We start from the raw sequence: 19,203 nt of genomic DNA, 5'->3' as shown, positions 1-19,203 counted from the left end.
CAAAAAAAAAAAAAAAAAGAAAGGAACTGGGTTGTTTGTATAACCCAAATAACAATAGGATATGTGGGTATTTAGCTTAAGTTTCCTAGTGAAGAAAATGGCCAATGGTTCAAAGGGTATAAATCTGGAGCCAGGACAGTATTTTTTGAAGTAACCAAGTTAATGTTTTAACTATGGTCATGTATGCTTAAGGAATTTTGAGTCGGTGTCTTTAAAGGTGCCAAGTACTTTTGTACTTGGCCCTGCCTCCTGAGGACTAATGGTTCATGCTCATGTCTTCACTAGATATACTTGGACCATGTCTTCACTAGATAAACTGTCAACAGGTTGTTTTGTCCTGTTGATCTTTACTCTTCATCCTTAAGACATAATTTTAAGATATATTTCCAGTTGTCACTTTTATGGACCCATCATTTTGCTTATATACAGCATGCTGTATTTTTCTTTCTGATGGGGAAAAAGGCTGTGTTCATAAAGTCTCATTTTGAGATACCAGCAAAGGTTTAAGTCAGAATATAATAAAAAGAGCAAGTCTTCTGTTACACTTTCCTGGAAATGAAGTCTAATTATAGTTTACATTATTGGGAGTAAGGGAGAATTTTACCCTCTTTCAAAGGGTGCTATATCCTGTTGAAACCAAAAAGATTTTGTCTATAAATTCTATCTTTAGAAACTATTAGAAATGAGTCCCCTTCCAAAGTCAGTCTTTGGAAAATACTGAGGAACCCTCCAACTGATTTTAGTAGGGGCACTTAATGTAATGATTGGAATAATGGAAAGTTAGCTTTGCATTTTGTTAAGTTATTCAGTTATGATAACCCTTCAATACAGAAAATATTCTACATCTCTGAATGTCTGGCTTTAAAGAAAAAGGTTTTTATTTGCATGGCTGTATTTACATTAACACTGACATTTTCTTCTATCTCTTCTTTCCTTCTGGGGTTGAGTAGAGAAAAGCAAAGGAAGCATGTGCCATTCAGTACTATCATTCCAAATTCTCACAGACTTGCCTGTTTTGAAAATATTTGAAACTGCACTGAAAGCTGCATCTGTCTGTATCTTTTCTTTTGTAAATGACCTCACATGTAAATTCACCAAATAAATATTACATTCAACTCTTTTATCTATTCTTTGGGCAGAAAGATAGGTAGTTTACTCATTGACTTAGTGTTGGGTGAATTCAGTTATGTATTACAGACTCAAAGTAAGCATAGCAATTTTATTGGGTGGTGGTTTCCAAGACTGGGATTTAAACTCCCTCAGAGATGCTTTTACTCATGGGTTGTGCTCTATCAACTGAGCCATGCCTCCAAGCCAGGGGTGAATGGTGTTTTCTGAGGGTATTCTTCCAGCCGTGAAGTGAGGCGCCACAGCTAGGAGAGTTGCTGTACTTCATTCTTTACCTGTGTCTTAGCCATACTTGCATAGGAGCCTAGAATGTTTCCAATTAGATCTGGGCCTTGCAGCTAGTTTTATATACTGGTCCAATGAGTATAACAGTCCTCACCCACATGCAACCTTCTGAGAAGCATACCTAAAACAATCCTTGATAATGTGATATAACAGGAAACAACTTTTTTAAATTTTATTTTCTTGTAAAGATGCTGTATAGAGAGGTTACAGTTACATCAGATAATGTGTACATTTTTAGAACAAGTTTTTAAAAATTTTTAAAAATGCAATTCATGCAGCACTTTCTGCTTTCTGGAAATTGCAGTTTTAATCACATTTTAAATAGTATTTGAAGAAGTCAACAGATTGTCATCTTAAAGACTGCTTTATGTACAAGAGGCCTATTTAGCCAAAGACTGCCTTGGTAAATTGGTGGTTAGAGAAAGAAGTGGGTTTGCTGCTAAACTTGCTTTTAAGTTTATATTTCCTACATGGTAGTATATATGTCAGATTTCACCAAATTGTACATAGAAGAAAAGTCATGTTTTTCACATTTGGTCTGAGGACACAGTGCTATTTTCCAGAGATTAAATGCCAGGTGATTACTTCGCTCATTAATAGAATGCACTTCATGTAGCTTTTACTAATAATTTTTATGTACCAGTATGGTCAATATCTGTCATTCATAGCCAGTGGTTTAGTGGACCAGTACTGCATTAGGCCACAAGAGGCAATTAATTGGGTATGATCCCAACTCTTTTGAAGTGGCATGTGGATTCCTGGCCAAAGCCATAGTAATCAGTAAATGTTAAATTCTTCTGACAGCTGGTTATAAATTGCCAGGCCACTACTTGAGAAAATGCATTGAAGTGTTTAATTGTATGAAGGGATTTGATGTGTCGGGAATGGGGCCAAAGGGAGAAGGATAGAGGAAGTGGGAAGAATGCAGTTATAAATTCAATGAATACCCTGCAAAATTTAACAGAAGTGGAAAAATATATGATTGGAAGGGAGGGAGAAAATAACGAAAAGAGGTAACTGATCAAAGATAATGCATTAAGAAATCTTAATGTGGAACACCAAATGGTCTGAAAAACCACTAGCCTACATAGCTCTGATCTATGCAGCTAGAGAGTGTTCTTAAGGAAAAGTAGAAAATGATGAGACTTTGAAACACTCAAACCAGTCAGGAAAATCTGCAAATCTTTACTGATTTTGTTCCACCGTCACCAGTGCCATTCTTCCATGGGGCTTACTGTTGACCCAGCCTTTCCTCCAAGACCAGGAGAGGAGTTCTTTAGCTCCTTAAATATGAAAAGGCTGTGAGGAGGGAAGAGACTGTCACTGCTGACAAATACCAAAGACCTAACACCTAGATTCCCAGTAGATGGGGATCCAAAAGCCATACAGTATTTTTAAAGAATAGATAGCTCCAGAGGAGGTTCTCCAGATAAAAGATTGCAATTCCAATGAGTGGGATAAGAGATTCACACAAACCTGTTGGTATTAGGTGAAACAAGCCTGTGATACCAACATGGCATTTTTATCCACTGCTTGAGGCAACAACTATAAAGAAGCTTCAAGTGTATATTCATTAACTGAAATATGGTAAATTCAGGAAAGAACTCAAATAGTATTAATTCCTTAAAAAGGCAAAATCCTAGGTCAACAAGATAAACACCAATAAATAGCCTTTAAAGGGTTGGAGTGGAGTCAAAGGGAGGGCGGTAGATGAAGAGAGTAAGAAGCAAGAATGCAGCAAAAAATTCAATGTATATTTTACAAAATTAAAAGTGAGGGAAGGGTTGGGCTGGGAGGGATAGGTGAGACTGCCGAAAGAGAGGACATTGATCAAGATGAATTGTACTTTGTTGAATGAATTGTGCTTTGTTGAATGGCAATTTAAGTTTCAAAGCCAGGCTTCCTCTTTTTGCTCCTTGACATTGGCCTCCATCATCTTTTCAAGCTAACATAAAAAATGTCAGCATGCTGAGGATCTAGCAATAGAATTCTCTTGGGAAGAGAAAAAAAAATTAAGGTCTATTTAAAAATTCAATAGTGGAGGGATACAGGTAGTTTGCGAAAGACCCTACATTCAATTCCCAACATCCTCAATACATTATCAAAAAGGTAAGAATTTAATAGCTGATCGTGCACAGTCGTATCTTCCTGTTTAATGACATGCTGGAAACAAACCTTAAGGTTTTTTTGTTTCCACTGCATAAAGGTCTGATCGTTTCTGTTTAAAAATGGGTATTTGCTCACGTATTTCAGCCAACTTCTTCAAGTCTGCAAAAATAGGAAAGCGCGTGATTAATAATTTGCTAACCAGGAGGATTTCTTTCCTAAACTAAAAGTAAGAAATCTCAGCAAGTGACTCAATAACACTGGTCTTATAAATGCAGATGACCTGGCACTTCTCTGGAAACATTTCAAACAAACAAAACTCAGGGCTTAGCCTCAAAACTAGAATCTAGTCAAGGATAAATGAGGACAGGCAAAGAGAGCTTTTCCTCCCAAGAGACTAAAGTTTCACAGCCTTGGGACCTGGTCTTAGTAGTAGGACATCAGACCTGAACTACTGTGAGAAAGATTAATGGGATCAAGGGCAAGAAAGAAAAACAAGGAATGTTAAACAGCAGCAACTCAGAAGCTAGCTGTTTGTGTGGAATCAACAACCCTTGATCTAGGTTTTGTATTATAAACAGTTGGAACTATGGGCATCATGTTTGATCTTCCCACCTGTACCTGATGTGATAAATATTTCAGCCACCCTGGAATATTAGCTTACATCTGAAATAGTAGCTACTCAGAAGGCTGAGATCTGAGGATTGTGGTTCAAAACCAGCCTGTGTCCACAAGTCTGAGAGACTCTTATCTCCAATTAACCAGCAGGTATAAGTGTGGCTCAAGTGGTAGAACACCCACCGGCCCTGAGCTGGAAAAGGGAGAGCACAAGGCTCTGGGTTTGAGTCCCAGTATTGATAAAAATAAGGAAAAAAATGAAATCACCTTTGTCACTAGAGTGACTTGACAAAAAATGACCTGTGTAACCTTTTATCACAATGCCAAGATCTAGTATAACAGGAAGAGAAGTGTGGAAAGCATCACTCTCCTGAGAAACATATACTTCCTTTCACTCTGTAATAAAATTGCCTTCCTCTTCCACACTGTCTCACCTCTGAATTATTCTCTGAGGGTAACAAGAATCTGGAAACTCGCTGGAGGTCCCTTTCTGTCCTCTCTATCACCTACACCTCAGCTTCACCAGCAGCAACAGTAGCAGGGGAAACCTTACCTATGTCAGAAAACAGAATCATTTCTTCAGTGCCAGCTTTGGCCAGGACTTCTCCCCTGAAAGATTCAAGGAGAATGAATGGATCCACCGAGGCTGAGTATTCAATATGTTTTATACCAGTTCATAGCACAAAAGAAAACAATTCTGAGATCTAAAACAGTAGGTATGTGAATTCCTGTCCTGGCATTTAAAGAGCTGTGACCTTGTGGCAATCCATGTGCAATCTCTATTTCCTGCTCTACAAAGTCAAAATCTGAGCTCTGTGAGACTTAGTGAGAAAAGGCTAGAGTATGTTTTGCAAACTACATACTGCTATAAACATCTGAGAATAGAGTAAAACATGAGCCAACTGGAAACACCATCCCGTCTCCTTCCAAGCATGCTAAAGCAAGGTCAGTCTTCATCTGCAACTCCCACCTGCCTGTGGCTGAGCCAAACAGGCCCCAGATTAGCTGGAATCTGTCTTTATGCTAACTGGCTTCAGCTTCAGATTAGGAGAATGGTTTCAACGCATGGGGCGTGGAGAGAAGTTGAAGGGGATCCATGTGCCATGCTGGTGGGAACAATATGCCTTCAAAAATCTAGAGAAACCTGGAAAGCGTTTTCCAGTGCTTAGACTCTTGACCCTGGTGACACTCCAAAGTCACCGTGCACAACATGAGAAAAGCCGTATTTTCTATTAAAATGGGTTGCTTAAAAGTCCCTGCTTTGGCCTGGGGACTTAACTCTTGTTGATGATTCTAAGACAACATCAGCAAGTAATGAAAGGAAAGGAGGAAATGCTTTGGGACAAATAAGGCTTTTGAAATGTAAGGTTCTGCCTTAATTGGTGTTCCAAGATGGAATTAAGACACACTGTAGATTGTTCCAGAAAACAGCAGAGGGTATGAGTTTGTTTTGAGATTGATGGTGTACTGTTACTCTTAAAGTCTTCCTGTCACTTTATGTAAATATATTTTATCTTCTTCTAACCAGCCAACCGCCAGCAGATTGCGAATTTGAGCTTGGCCAATTTGAGTAGAGAGGGCAGGACCTACTGTGTTTGGGACAAAAAGGGGACAGCCTGCCTGCTCTGTGCGCTTTCCTGCCAGATGTTTGGCTGATGGCACACCCCTCTGCAGAAATAAACTTTGCCTTGCTGAGAAAAGAAAAGGAAGACAGGCAGGAAGGAAGGAGGGAAACTTCGCTCTGCTGAGTTCTTTTTGAGATGGTTTCCTTATACAACACCCCCAACATCCCAAGCCATTTCTAACAATAACAATATGACATAATCACTAGCTCTACTTACTAGATAGCCAGAAATATCTCCACCAGAGATGAGCTGTAAATAACACTGTGAATTCCATTTAACAAAATCCTTTGCTGATCTTGTCTAATCTTTACCAGAGCATTCAAAAATTGCTCTCTATGTATCCTCAGGTACCTACCCCAACATCAACGTACTTCCACAGAAGAAATATAAGGCAGATCACTTTATGTTAGAACATCTGGCTCAATCACTAACAGGAGAACTATCTGTGGAGCAGAACCACCCAAGAAACAGAGAGGAAGCCTATTGCTAATAAGAACACTGAGGAACTTGATGCAAATTCATGAAAGTTTTCAAGCCAGCATAACCCTTCCTGACTTCCAATGCTGCAGGAGTAGGAAAAAAAATTTTCTTTTTGTTCAGTCGTGGGGCTTGAACTCTGGGCCTGAGCGCTGTCCCTCAGCTCTTCAGCTCAAGGCAAGCGCTCTATCACTTGAGCCACAGCACCACTTCCGAAAATTTTTTTATGTAAAAGGCCATTTGAGTATTTATATCATTTGAAGGCTATGCAAAATTATCACTTAGGAAAACATGCTATGCTATCCTATGAGAGAGCTGACTAGAAGCATGTGTGTCTATTCTAATACATACCAAATGACTTTGAAGGCCTTACAACAGCCTGGAACAGATAGAAGAATCATTGAGCTCCTCTCACTAGTTATGTGTTTGAAGGCCTTGTAGTCATTCATGGAGCTCTGAGTGCTGTAATTTCAGACCCTTTGAGACTTTTCAGTACTATTTAACCCTTCTCATTCTTGTTACTGGTCTATTCTGAAACTGCAGAAATACCCGAGAAGGGAGGGAGGGTTGGGTGTGGGAGAGAATGACAGTATATGTTTGTGGATGCTGCATGGAATAAAGCCAAGTACAAAGTCCTGGGTTAAAATAATAGTTCTGGCAAACTAACAATTCTACTATCTACAAAATAAAGCTTAATAAAGACAGGGGTCTAGGCTGAGATCACATGTGGGGGAGGGGCGGATGGTACATCAAAGGATGACGGGGCAGTCTTACATGTTGCCTTCACCGAGTAAACAAATGCTTTCCCTTTTCAGAGCACAGGGTCATAGTTTCCCTTACTACCTCTATCCTCCCATTCCTCTAATCATTACATTGGGAACAAAGTCCTTGCCCTGTAACACATTCTTGCCCTAGGAACAGTCACTCAGCCTAAATTTCAACCAAAATCCAAAGTTAAGGAGCTTCTTTTACTCTTTCCACCTATCGCAGCTGCCTCGTTTATGCAGGTATGACTGGCAATGAAAATCATGTGAAGAGGGATGATGCCTAGCATTCAATCCATCCAGAAGGATGAATTCTTTCTTGTATGGGTTTCAAGCGGCAGCTTCTCCTGCCTTTCAGGCAACCTGAGCTCAGCTCACTGAGACATACTCACCAAGGATTCACGACGGTGCTGTGTCCCCAAGCCACGTAGGAGGCGCTGTCATCCCGAGCTGGGGAGGCTGTCGCCACATACACCTGATTATCCACAGCCCTGCAGCCAATAGTCAGGGAAGAATAACTCATACTATGTATCTGTTTTATAGATACAGAATGGGCGAGATATTTCCAAATTGTGTCTATCTAACAAGGGATTAATATCCGTAATACACAGTAACTTAAAATCTCAGTCTCAATCTCTTTTTTTTTTTTGCTGGTCTGGGCACTGTCCCTGAGCTCAGGGCTGGTACTCTACAACTTAAATCACAGTTCTACTTTTATCTTTCCTCATGATTAGTTGGAGATAAGAGTCATGGACTTTCCTGCCCAGACTGGCTTTGAACCACGATCTTCAGATCTGTTTCCAGAGTAGCTAGAATTATAGGCTGTGAGCCACCAGCTAAAAATAACCAATTTTTAAGATGAGCAAATAGAGCCAGGCATGGTTTTGCATGTCTCCCAGCACTCAGGAGGCTGAGGCTGGAGGCTCATGAGTTCAAGGCCAATTGGGTACAAGTGGTAGAGCACCAGCTGAGTAAGCAAGCAAGCTTGGTTGTTGTGTGTGCTTGAAATACAAATTTTTCCACAGGTACATTTCCTCCATTTAATTTATGCTCCCCATTTAAAGAAATGTTAATGTCCATGATCTGTGGAAGCACTCATGGTTTGTAGAGCACTTATACTCTCTCTCTCTCTCTCTCTCTCACACACACACACACACACACACTCACACACACACAGTTTTTTCCTTTCCATGTTACCCTCTTCTGCTATTTCCCCTTCATTACCATTGAGACTTAGAGAGCTAAGGAATAAACAACTATGCCATGTCAGAGATGCTTGTGAAAGGCTCTTGTGCTGCAGTTGAGAAGAATAAGGGCTTATCATGAATTTCTGGGCACTGAAACCACCAGTCTTTCAATGTAAGTCTTGTTTTTCTTTTCTTGGCTTTGGAGTCTCTGAGCATATAAGCTCAGCACCTGGTACGAGCAGCTCCCAACTACAATTTTACCATTTGTCATCTGAGGATCAGCCAGCACACGCAGATAAATCTGACTTTTTTTTTTTTTTTTTTTGCAAGTCCTGGAGATTGAACTCAGGGCCTGGGCACTGTCCCTGAGCTTTCTTTTGCTCAAGGCTAGCACTCTACCACTTGAGCCATAGCACTACTTCCGGCCTTATCTGTTTATGTGGTACTGAGGAATTGAACCCAGGTCTTCATGCATACTAGGCAAGCACTCTACCACTGAGTCACATTCCTAGTCCTGAATCTGAGAGACTCTTATGTCTAATACCAACAAAAATTTAGAAGTGGAGGTGTGTCTCATGCCTTGAGCAAAAAAAGCTAGGCAAGAACACAAGGCCCCAAAGTTCAAGCCACAGTACTTGCATGCATGCACACATGCACACACCACACACACTCAATTTCTCTGTAAAAGTTACTGGCAATTGTGCTAAATGAAATTAATCTGGAGTAGGAAATGAGCTCATTTAGCATTGCTCTCACTGGGTTCTATGTTTAAATCCCACAACCACCAAAGGAAAGAGAGTAACAGAGAGACCAATTCATATTTAATCATCGAAAAACACAATCACTACCTAATCGACCAATGCTGAATGTTCTGGAAAATGCAAAAACCCCAGTCCTTAAAAATCCTTGATGAGATGTCCATGGCCTCTGACAGGGTGAGCTCAGCAGCAGCCCTTCCTCCAGACTCATCCCGCCCTGTCGCTGGATGCTAGCACTGCACGTTTCCACTTTGGTACTTTCACCACACTAAAAACCTTTCCACAAAGAAGCAACATTGAGAAGCTTGGTTCCTTTCTTACCGGCCTCGTTGAAGCAGCTCCCAGTGGGCTGGTCCCGTGGTCAAATTGAAAGCTCCAGGATACACTAACAGCTGGCAGCCTTGGGGGTGAAAAGCCAAACGACAGTGGATACCAGGCCCTAACCTAACTTAACCCTTTCTAAGTACAAAAAGATGTCAATCAGCCGGTCACCAGTGGCTCATGCCTGTAATCCTAGCTACTCAGGAGGCTGAGATCTGAGGATCACGGTTCAAAGCCGGCCCAAGCAGGAAAGTCTGTGAGACTTTTATCTTCAATAAACCACTAGAAAACCAGAAGTAGAGCTGTGGCTCAAGTGGTAGAGTGCTCGCCTTGAGGTGAAGAGCACAGAGACAGCAATGAGCCTAGAGTTCAAGCCCCACGATGGAAAACAAAAAACAAACAAACAACAAAAAATTGATGTCAGTCTAGTCAGATACAGCTCTGACTTCTTTGAGAGATATATGCGTTGAACATACAACCAACAAAAACTGTAGAGAACTGTCCAAGTTTTCTCAGTGTGATATGGTCAGTGTCCAAGGTCAAGAAACACACACTGTGAGGATTCCAACTGAAACGGAGTGAAGAGTTTCTAGCACTTGCAGAAATGGGCTGGCAGTGCGTGCGAAGAGCACACATGTCTCCACCTTTGCTGAGCTGCACCCAAGCCATCCTCACTGCCTCACTTTACCCACAGTTGAGTAGGAAGGGTGCTAACATGTGTTGAGTACCAACAAAGGTCTTTATGAGTTCTCCATTATTCCTCACACCATTCCTACTTGGAAACTAAAAACTACACTGCTTCTGAGATTGACTAGTTTCAAAGTATTGTGTCAGTTAATGGAAAGAGTTGGTACTAGAACACAGATCTTTTGATGGCTTGGTATACAAAATATTACTAATTAGATATCTTAGCACAGAAATCCAAGAGACAACCTTGCTTCACTTCTGCTGAGACTCCAAATCCAGTAATAGAAGGAGTTCAAAAGTAAGTCAAAAAGAACAGAATTGGTGGTTTACACCTGTAATCTCAACTACTCAGGAAGCTGAGATCTGAGATTCGTGGTTCCAAGCCAGCCTAACAAGATAAATCCCAGAGACTCATATCTCCAATTACCCAGCAAAAATCTAGAAGTGGAGATATGAGTCAGGTGGTAAAGCTTCAGCCTCCAGGGGAAAAAGCTCAGGGACCACTCCCAGAACTGGCACAAAAACTAGAACTAAAGGTACAGCAAACATTAAGGAGCATGATTCCTATCTTAACTACATGATGTGTGTTAAATTGAACCCCTCCCCCAACACATACACACAGAAATACAACCTCAAAACTAACATTTCTACACAGCAAAAGTTGGATTAGCCAAACAGAGGTGAACAGGCTAGATATGGAGATACTGAGACGCTATGTCCAACTTTTCTTGCATGTTGTACATTTTGTGTGAAGCCTGTGCTTGAGTCTCCTCCCACACACAGACCAGACTGGAAGCACCTCTGTCACCTGACCCACACCATCTCACCTCTCTGTGCGTAGATTTGCGCAAGCTCTGCAAAACGCATGTCATAGCAGATGCCCAGGCCCACTTTGCAGTAAGCTGTTTTCAAACAGAAAATGTACAAGTGAGAGGTTAGCTTCCTGTGCTATGATATGGCAGGGTAATATCAAGCCGCCATGATCACAAACACTGGGAAGGGACAATTAACACAGGAGCCCTGAATGGAGAAAATTTCTAAGTTCTTTTTTTGTTTTTTGGTAGGGGGCCCTTGAACTCTGGGTCTGGGTACTGTCCCTGAGCTCTTCAGCTCAAGGCTAGCGCTCTACCACTTGAGCCACAGCACCACGTCTGGTTTTCTGGTGGTTTATGGGAGATCAGCGTTTCATGGACTTTCCTGCCTGGTTGGCTTTGAACTGTGATTCTCAGATCTCAACCTTCTGAGTACTAGGATTATAGGCATGAGCCACGAGCGCCCAGCCTAAGTTCTTCCATACTTGAATTTCATCTCAAAGACACAGTTTACATTAGAGTAGATATGAGGAATTCACTCTAGCTGAAGGCTTACTGTTAACGTGGAATGTGTTGAACTGTGGCCAAACAGGCATTCTCTGCAGGTTAGCACAGAAGGCGATGGCCAAATGGAAGAACAAAATCTTTAGATCTCCATCCAACCTGAACTTTCCAGACTACTTCCTGACTGTTCTCTGTCATCCTTACTTCCATGAAGAAGTTGGAGACAGACATAGAAGAGTAAGAAAGGAATACCCTCTCCTCTTTTCTGGGATTGCTGAAAGAGGCAAACTAATCTGGTACATACGAGTATCAAACGTGGAGAAACTATCACCAGGACTCAATGTTTTAGATTCTTGAAATGTAATTTTCCCAGGAACATCAATGTCAAACAGGTGGATCTGCATCACAAATAATGGGTTTGGTTATCTCCTCTCTAGCAGAGTTCACAGCTGTAATAACAGACATCTTTCCCTTGTCAGATATGGAAATCCTCCAAGATCAATGGTATAAACAGTACCCATAATTTGCCCAATGTGCACCCACAAGCTGGCTGATAAGTGAAAAAAAAAGAAAAAAGGAATTCTACAGGAAACTGGGAAAACGATTCTGCAAGTTCTTTTTTTTTTGGTTGGTTGTGGGGCTTGAACTCTGGGCCTAGGCACTATCTCTCAGCTCTTCAGCTCAAGGCTAGCACTCTACTACTTGAGCTACAACACCAGGTCCAGTTTTCTGGTGATTTACTGAAGAGTCTCAAGGACTTTCCTGCACAGGCTGGCTTTGAACCGTGATCCTCAGACCTCAGCCTCCTGAGTAGCTAGGATTACAGGCATGAGTCACCAGAGCCCAGGTATGGTATGTAAATCAGTATCCACAGTTTTAATGGAACATAATTAATGTGTTGGGATTTTTTAATATATTTTTACCCTTATTCTTAAAGTATTGTACAGAGGGATTATCTTTTTATGAGTCAGGTAATGAGCACATTTCTTTTTTTGACAATGTACCCCTTCCTTCACTTTCCCCAGTTTTCCCTCCAGTTCCTGCCCACAAGTGAATGTGTTGGTATTTTTACTCACTGTAAATGCTAAATGAAGACATCTCAGAACCCCAAAATTGGCAAGAGGTATAGGGAATGAGTAGCACTGAAGATGAATGAAATTAGGTTGTTTTCAGGGAAACTGATAGAACCAGACATGGTCATGTTAAATGAAATAAGCCAGATTGACAATGACAAATATCACATATTCTCTTTTTTGTTTTTGTTGGTCATGGGGCTTGGACTCAGCCTGGGTGCTGTGCCTGAGCTCTTCAGCTCAAGGCTAGTGCTCTATCACTTGAGCGACAAAGCCACTTCCGGTTTTCTGGTGGTTTATTGCAGATCAGAGTGTCACGGACTTTCCTGCCCAGACTGGCTTTGAACTGCGATCCTCAGATCTCAGCCTTCTGAATAGCTAGTATTACAGGCTTGAGCCACAGGCGCCTGGCTTCATATATTCTGTTTAAAATCCAGACAAGAAAAAAAAAAAAGAATGACATGAGTAAAAATGAAGGTGAGGAGACTATTAAAGGTTGGTAATGAAAGGGAGTGGGGGGGGGAAGAGGGTGACAGGGAAGTGATCCTGATAGAAACGCTTCATATGATAGTAAGATAACAAAACCTATTAAAACGGTCTTATGAAGGGGGAGGAGTATAAGGAAGAGTAATGGGGTGAATCTGATCAAAGTACATTATATGAATAGATGAAAATAGCATAATGAAACCCCTTTATAGAATAATACAGTCATATGAAAGATAAAAGTACCAGTGAGGAAATAAATCTGACAACACATAAGACTGTATCCATATAAAAGAAATTTAGACAAAATAAATAAAGCCTAATCAATAGAGGAGCATATTCCATATTCATGAACCAGTAAACTCAGGACTGAGGAGATATACTAAAAAGAACTGTGCTCAGCTAGGCACTGGTGGCTCACACCTAATATCCTGACTACTTAGGAGATGGAGCTCTGAGGATTGCAGCTGAAAGCCAGCTTGAGCAGCAAAGTCCATGAGGCTCTCATTTCCAATAAACTACTCAGAAAAGGCCAGAAGTGGCACTGTGGCTCAAGTGGTAGAGCTATCCTTGAGCACAAAAAGGCCCAGGGACAGTGTCCAGGCCCTGAGTTCAAGCCCCACAACCCCCGCCCCACCAAAAAAAAAAGCACCAAAATAACTGAAGACAGGATGAGAAGGTGGCTCAGTGGTAGAGCGCTTGCCTTGCATTCATGATGAGGCCCTGGGCTCAATTCCTCAGCACCACATAAGCAAGTGGCGCTGTGACTCAAGTGGTAGAGCACTAGCCTTGAGCTGAAGAGCTGAGGGACAGTGTCCAGGCCCAGAGTTCAAGCCCCACAATCAACAACAACAACAACAACAACAAAACACAAAAAACAAAAAACAAAAAAAAACTGAAGACAAAGTGCTTATCTTTATAAGCAAATATAAATAGAGTTCATAATCTCATTACAAAAATGCTAAAAGCAGTCTTTCTGTCTAAATGAATAGACACCAGACAGAAGAGAATCGTCAATAGGGAAAAGAAAATACCAGAAATGGTAAATATTTGAGTAAACATTAAAATCTTTTTCTTCTTAATTTAAAATACTTTCAACACATATAATGACTGAATTTGAGGTAAAACTATTTAAAGTACTTACAACTAAATTAAAAATGGCTGCTACACATAACTTATATATACATGAAACATATTGTAATTACAGTGTAAAGAATGATGGGTAGGAAAATGGAAGCTATAGGACCAAAAAGGTCTTTAATTTTCACATGAAGTGATGCAGTATAACTTAGGATGGATGGAGATGGATGGATAGATTGATAGAAACTATAATCTCCAGGACAATGGCTCAAAAGAAAAAAGTTAGTGTGGTTAGAGATAGAACATACAATGTAGTAGTGCCTACAATGCATAAGGACCTGGATTCAAAATCCAACAAAGACATTAAAGGAGGGGAGGAACAATAATACAAAAGCCAACATTAGCGCTTTAATTTCATCTCATGGGTGGCTCACCCCCATACTACTAGGTATTTGGAAGGTGGAGATTGGGAGGATCACAATTCAGTTCCAGGCCACTTCAGCTTCCAATAAAGGCTGACACCAATAAAAACTAGCACATCATACACCTTCATTTCAGCTTGTAGAAAGTGTAATTAGGAAGATTATAGTGTAAGAAAACTCAGACATAAATACAAGATAGGTTTCAAATGATAAGTAAAGCAAAAAAGGGCTAAGAGTGTGCCTCAGATGGTAGAGCACCTGCCTAGCAAGACAATCATTGTTAGTCAAAAGGGAAGGGGAAGGGAGAAGAAGAGAAGGTGGAAAGGAAAGGGAAGGGGAGGGAAAAGGAGGGAGGAAAAGAAGGGGGAAAGGTAGAGGAGGGAAAGGAAGAAGAAGAGAGGGGAGGGGAGGAGAGGAAAGGGAAGGGAGGAAGAGAAGGGGAGGGGAAGGGATGGGAGGGAAGAAGAGAAGGGGAGGGAAAAGGAGGGAAGGAAAAGTGAGGAAAGGAAAGCAGAAGGGACCGAAGGGAAAAGAAAGGGAAAGGAGAGAGTGAAAGGGAGCAGAGGGGGAAGAAGGGGAAAGGGAATGGAGGGGGAAGGGGAGATGAGAGGAGGGAGGGAAGGGGAGGGAGAATGGAGAGTAGAGGGGGGAGGGAAGGAAAAGGGGGAAGAGAGGAGGAGAAGGAAGGAGAGGAGAAAGAGGAAGCAAATGGGAAGGAGAGGGAGAAAATGAGAAGGGAAAAGAGAAAAGACATTCCAGGCAAACAAAAATCCAGATAGGAAACATGGAGTAACTGTGACAAGTATCTTCATTTACAGAAATATGCAAGTGACCAAGCACAGACATTTGTGCCATTCAGTCAAAACCTATGATATGAGGGACCTCTGTATTATCAAATATAAGCTAATAAAATAAAATGGAAAGAGGGGCTAGGCGACTTCACAGCAAATTCTTAAAAGGAACAATACTTTCATATCCCTTCTTACCTTCCTGTGCTTTACTAGCAAAGTTCCATCAGGCCCAAACACAGCACAGGTGTTATATAATTTCCCAGAATCCTCTTCAGGGATGGAGCCTTTCAATTAGAGAAGATAGGATATATCATATATTAGCACACAAAACAGTAAGAAGAAAAAGAATGTAGCAAATTTCTGTAATTACTAGATAAAAGCCCAGCAAATTGTCATTTGAGGCCGATAATGAAGTTTATTCTAAGCATTATTTAAGCATTTTTTTCTTAATTATATCATTCAGAGATAAACTCCAAAGTGCTGACAAAATATAATTAGATTAGACGCCAAAAAGTCAGGTTTGAAAGAAAATAGGGTGGGGATGGGATGGATAAACTGGGAAGGAGCGAGGGAAGGGAAGAAAAGGGATAACAAAAAGAAAAGTACTCATTACTTGACTTATGTAACTCTGTAATCCCGTTGTACATCACCTTTATAGTAACAATAAAAAATAAAGGACAGAGTAAAACAATTTCTTACTGACAACTTAAATTCACTACATTCTACAACAAAACTATATCCCAAGTTGGGTGCCAGTGGCACCTAGCTACTCAAGAGGCTGAGATCTGAGAATTAAGGTCTGAAGTCAGCTGGGGTAGAAAAAAAAAATCCAAAAAGAATCTTACCTCCTATTAACTAGCAAAAAGTCAGAAGTACAAATGCAGCAGTGGTATTCATAGACCCTGTGCAGAAAATGAGCTACACAACTTGTGGATGGGGACAGGAAGGAAAAACTGGGAAGAGAAAGGGAAGGGATGACATTGTCCAAAAAGAAAGTGCTCTTTACCTGACTTATGAAACTGTAACCCCCCTGTACATCATCTTTATAATAACAATAAAAATTAAAATTAGTCAAAAGTAGAGGCACAGCTAAAGGGCAGAGTGTCAGCTATAATTAAAAAAAAAAAAAAGCCAAGTGAGAGCAAGAAGCCCTGAGTTCAAGCCCCAATTACCCCTGCCTCAACAAATCAAACATAACAAAATACCACATCCCCCAAAGCCTCAAGGCAAGATGTCATGTGACAGGTGTCTGTATAAGTAAATGCTCATCCATCTAGATGTTTCTTGTTTTGCCAACTCTTATTTCCAGTCTTAACAGACATAATTTTGTTATATTTACTGAATACAGATTTACTGTATTCTAAAGTGCATTTCAAAGTCACAAGAATAAAGCTGCTTTTATGTAGGTAGTAACCATCAATTCTATAGATGCACATTTCTTTTTTGTTGTTTTTTGTTTTGTTGTTGTTGGTTGTGGGGCTTGAACTCAAGGCCTGGTTGCTATCCCTGAGATCTTTTTGCTCAAGGCTAGCACTCTACCACTTTGAGACACAGCACCACTTCTGGTTTTCTGGTGGTTAACTGGAGATAAGAACCTTACAGAATTTCCTTCCCAGGGTGGCTTTGAACCAAGATCCTCAGATCTCAGCCTCTCAAGTAAGTAGGATGGCATTAACTACTAGCACCTGGTTTAGATACACATTTCTATCTCTCCTGCTTTTCTACTCCTTCCCTAAGGAAAATCATCAATAGTAGGGTTTGTGTTTGTGCTGGCCCTGGGAACTGAACTCTGGGTGCTACCTCTGACCTTCTTTTGTTCAAGGCTAGTGCTCTACCACTTGAGCCACAGCTCCACTTCTGGCTTTTAGGGGATTAATTAGGATAAGAGTTCCAGGGAGGGGCTGGGAAGGTGGCTCAGTGGTAGAGTGTTTGCCTCCCCTGCATGAGACCCTGGGTTCAATTCCTCAGTACCACATAAGTAGAAAAAGCCAGAAGTTGGCACTGTGGCTCAAGTGGTAGAGCACTAGAGTTGAAGAGCTGAGGGACAGCGCCCAGGCCCAGAGTTCAGACCCCATGACCGACCAAAAAAAAAGAGCCCCAAGGATTTTCCTGTTCATACTGGCTTCAAACAGAAATCCTTAGATCGCAGCCTCCTCAATAGCTAAGACTGAAGACAGATGCAATGCCTGGCTCATCAATATTAGTCTGACGTGTCTTTCTATAATATTTAGTATTACTTTACATAAACAATTTTGCATAAAAGCATGTAGGTGTCTTTTGTGTGTATTGGGTTAACCTCATAGAAATTTCCTCTTCATAATCACATTGAACTTTCTTTTTTTTTTGAGATAAGGTTTTATTATATAGCCCAGGCTGACTTAAAACTTGCAACCTTCTTGTCTCAGCCTCCTAGGAGGTAGGATTATAGGCATGTGACACTCTGCTTACGAAACTCATTTTTCTCAAGCTGAATTATGTTGCACAGTAATAAAAAATCATTGAAATGTTTTAATGCTTAGGACATTATTCCACATGGAAGGAATTACCTCCAATGAGATATATGTTGCATTCTTTTGCTACTTCAGAAAGCTTCTGTGTAGATTCACCAGGAATTTTCTCTGCATATTCAGGAAAATATTTCGTGCCATATGGAGAATTAAAGCACTCCTAGAATGATATAGGCAGAAAAAAATGAGGGGGGAATCACCATTCCATCCAATCCATTGTAAAGTTCTGTGGAAAGAAGGCAAGTGCTGTTTCCACATATGTGCTCCTTTGAATGGGTAAAACACAGCCAAGAAAAAACCCCAGAGCTAAAGAGCCTATGGCCTAAAGGAGACTAGGCAACTGACCCATGTTGAGCTACAGAAAGAGTCATGTGAGCTCTATCATGTCTTGGTTGATGTCAAGACTAAGTCTGGCTGAATAATGGGTTCCCAAGCTTGGGTATTTGGCCTCCATTATGAATTGGGCTTATTCACATGGCTGGGTATTGGGATGAACTTTTTTAGTTCAAAGCCATGTTATTTACTAGGCAAACAATAAGATATTATATATACATATATGTATATATATAGTACACACACACACACAGAGTTCTGAAACAAGCTGTTTCTAAATCTCCTTTAACTCTATCATTCTGATCTTACGAAGTTTCTCATTAATGGGGAGTGGTGTAGGGCGCTGGCTGTCTTCAACAACTGACATGGCAGAAAAAAGGCCAAAGTTATTAAATTTCAAAATCCAGGTCTACATGGTCCACATACCAAGCATGTGCTAGGAATCTCAAGCTGGGAGATCCCCAGCTTGTACAAAATGCAAGTCAGTCACAGAAGCAAGCATACACAGAAGTCAACTGCTTTCATTCTCAGCAACAGAAACCAGTAAGATACCAGGATTAGGTAACAAGTGCAGGTGAACTCCATGACTGGTGCTAACAGATCTGGAGCTCATGTGTTAACCATTCTTGCTGGCCACATTTGCTCTGGGCTAAAGCCTGGCTAAAAGACCGGGGAGCTCTGAAAATTTGCAAAGAACTGTCTCCTTCCACGGCTACAGGGAGTGGTGGTATCTGGAACAGCCACAGTCACTGACCCTCATAAGGACCTTAGAGAAGATGATATACAAAGTTCTCTACTTCTGGGGACCCCTGTCTGGGCCTCAGTACTTTCAGACATCTAAGTGTGGGATAACCTTCAGCTGGAAGCTACAGGCTCTCAAAAAATGTCTCAGAAAAGGCTGATGGTTGAGTGCTAACTCCAACATGTTCTGGTCCTCAAAGTATAATTATAGAAGGCAAGAAGTCAGCACACAAGCACTACCTAAGTCAGAAAAGAAAAGATCCTACAGACATAAAGCTCTGCAGAAAAAAAAAGATCCTACAGACATAAAGCTCTGCAGCCATGGGCTGGGAAGGTGGCTCAGTGGTACAGTGCTTGCCTTGCATGCCTGAGGCCCTGGGTTCGATTCCTCAGCACCACATAAGCAAAAAGAAAGAAGCCGGAAGTGGCGCTGTGGCTCAAATGGTAGAGCGCTAGCCTTGAGCTGAAGAGCTGAGGGACAGTGCCCAGGCCCAGAGTTCA

The 19,203-nt window shown here is 41.1% G+C and overlaps 1 protein-coding gene across 1 annotated transcript; it reads right to left on the bottom strand.

Annotated features, from left to right (window-relative positions):
- Positions 1–3,553: 3,553 nt before the first annotated feature.
- On the bottom strand, positions 3,554–18,546 carry Nit2 (nitrilase family, member 2). Its single transcript, XM_013024092.1, has 9 exons — positions 18,466–18,546; positions 17,668–17,788; positions 15,317–15,405; positions 11,577–11,670; positions 10,784–10,858; positions 9,270–9,348; positions 7,396–7,494; positions 4,691–4,746; positions 3,554–3,681 (listed from the first exon to the last, which is right to left on the bottom strand). The coding sequence occupies exons 1-9, from the start codon at positions 18,544–18,546 to the stop codon at positions 3,590–3,592; spliced, it is 786 nt and encodes a 261-aa protein (XP_012879546.1). The 3' UTR covers positions 3,554–3,589.
- Between the last annotated feature and the right edge of the window lie 657 nt (positions 18,547–19,203).

This window comes from Dipodomys ordii, unplaced genomic scaffold (genome assembly GCF_000151885.1).
Source record: "Dipodomys ordii isolate 6190 unplaced genomic scaffold, Dord_2.0 Scaffold73, whole genome shotgun sequence".
Lineage (NCBI taxonomy): Eukaryota > Metazoa > Chordata > Mammalia > Rodentia > Heteromyidae > Dipodomys > Dipodomys ordii.
This window is presented reverse-complemented; position numbering and strand designations above follow the sequence as displayed.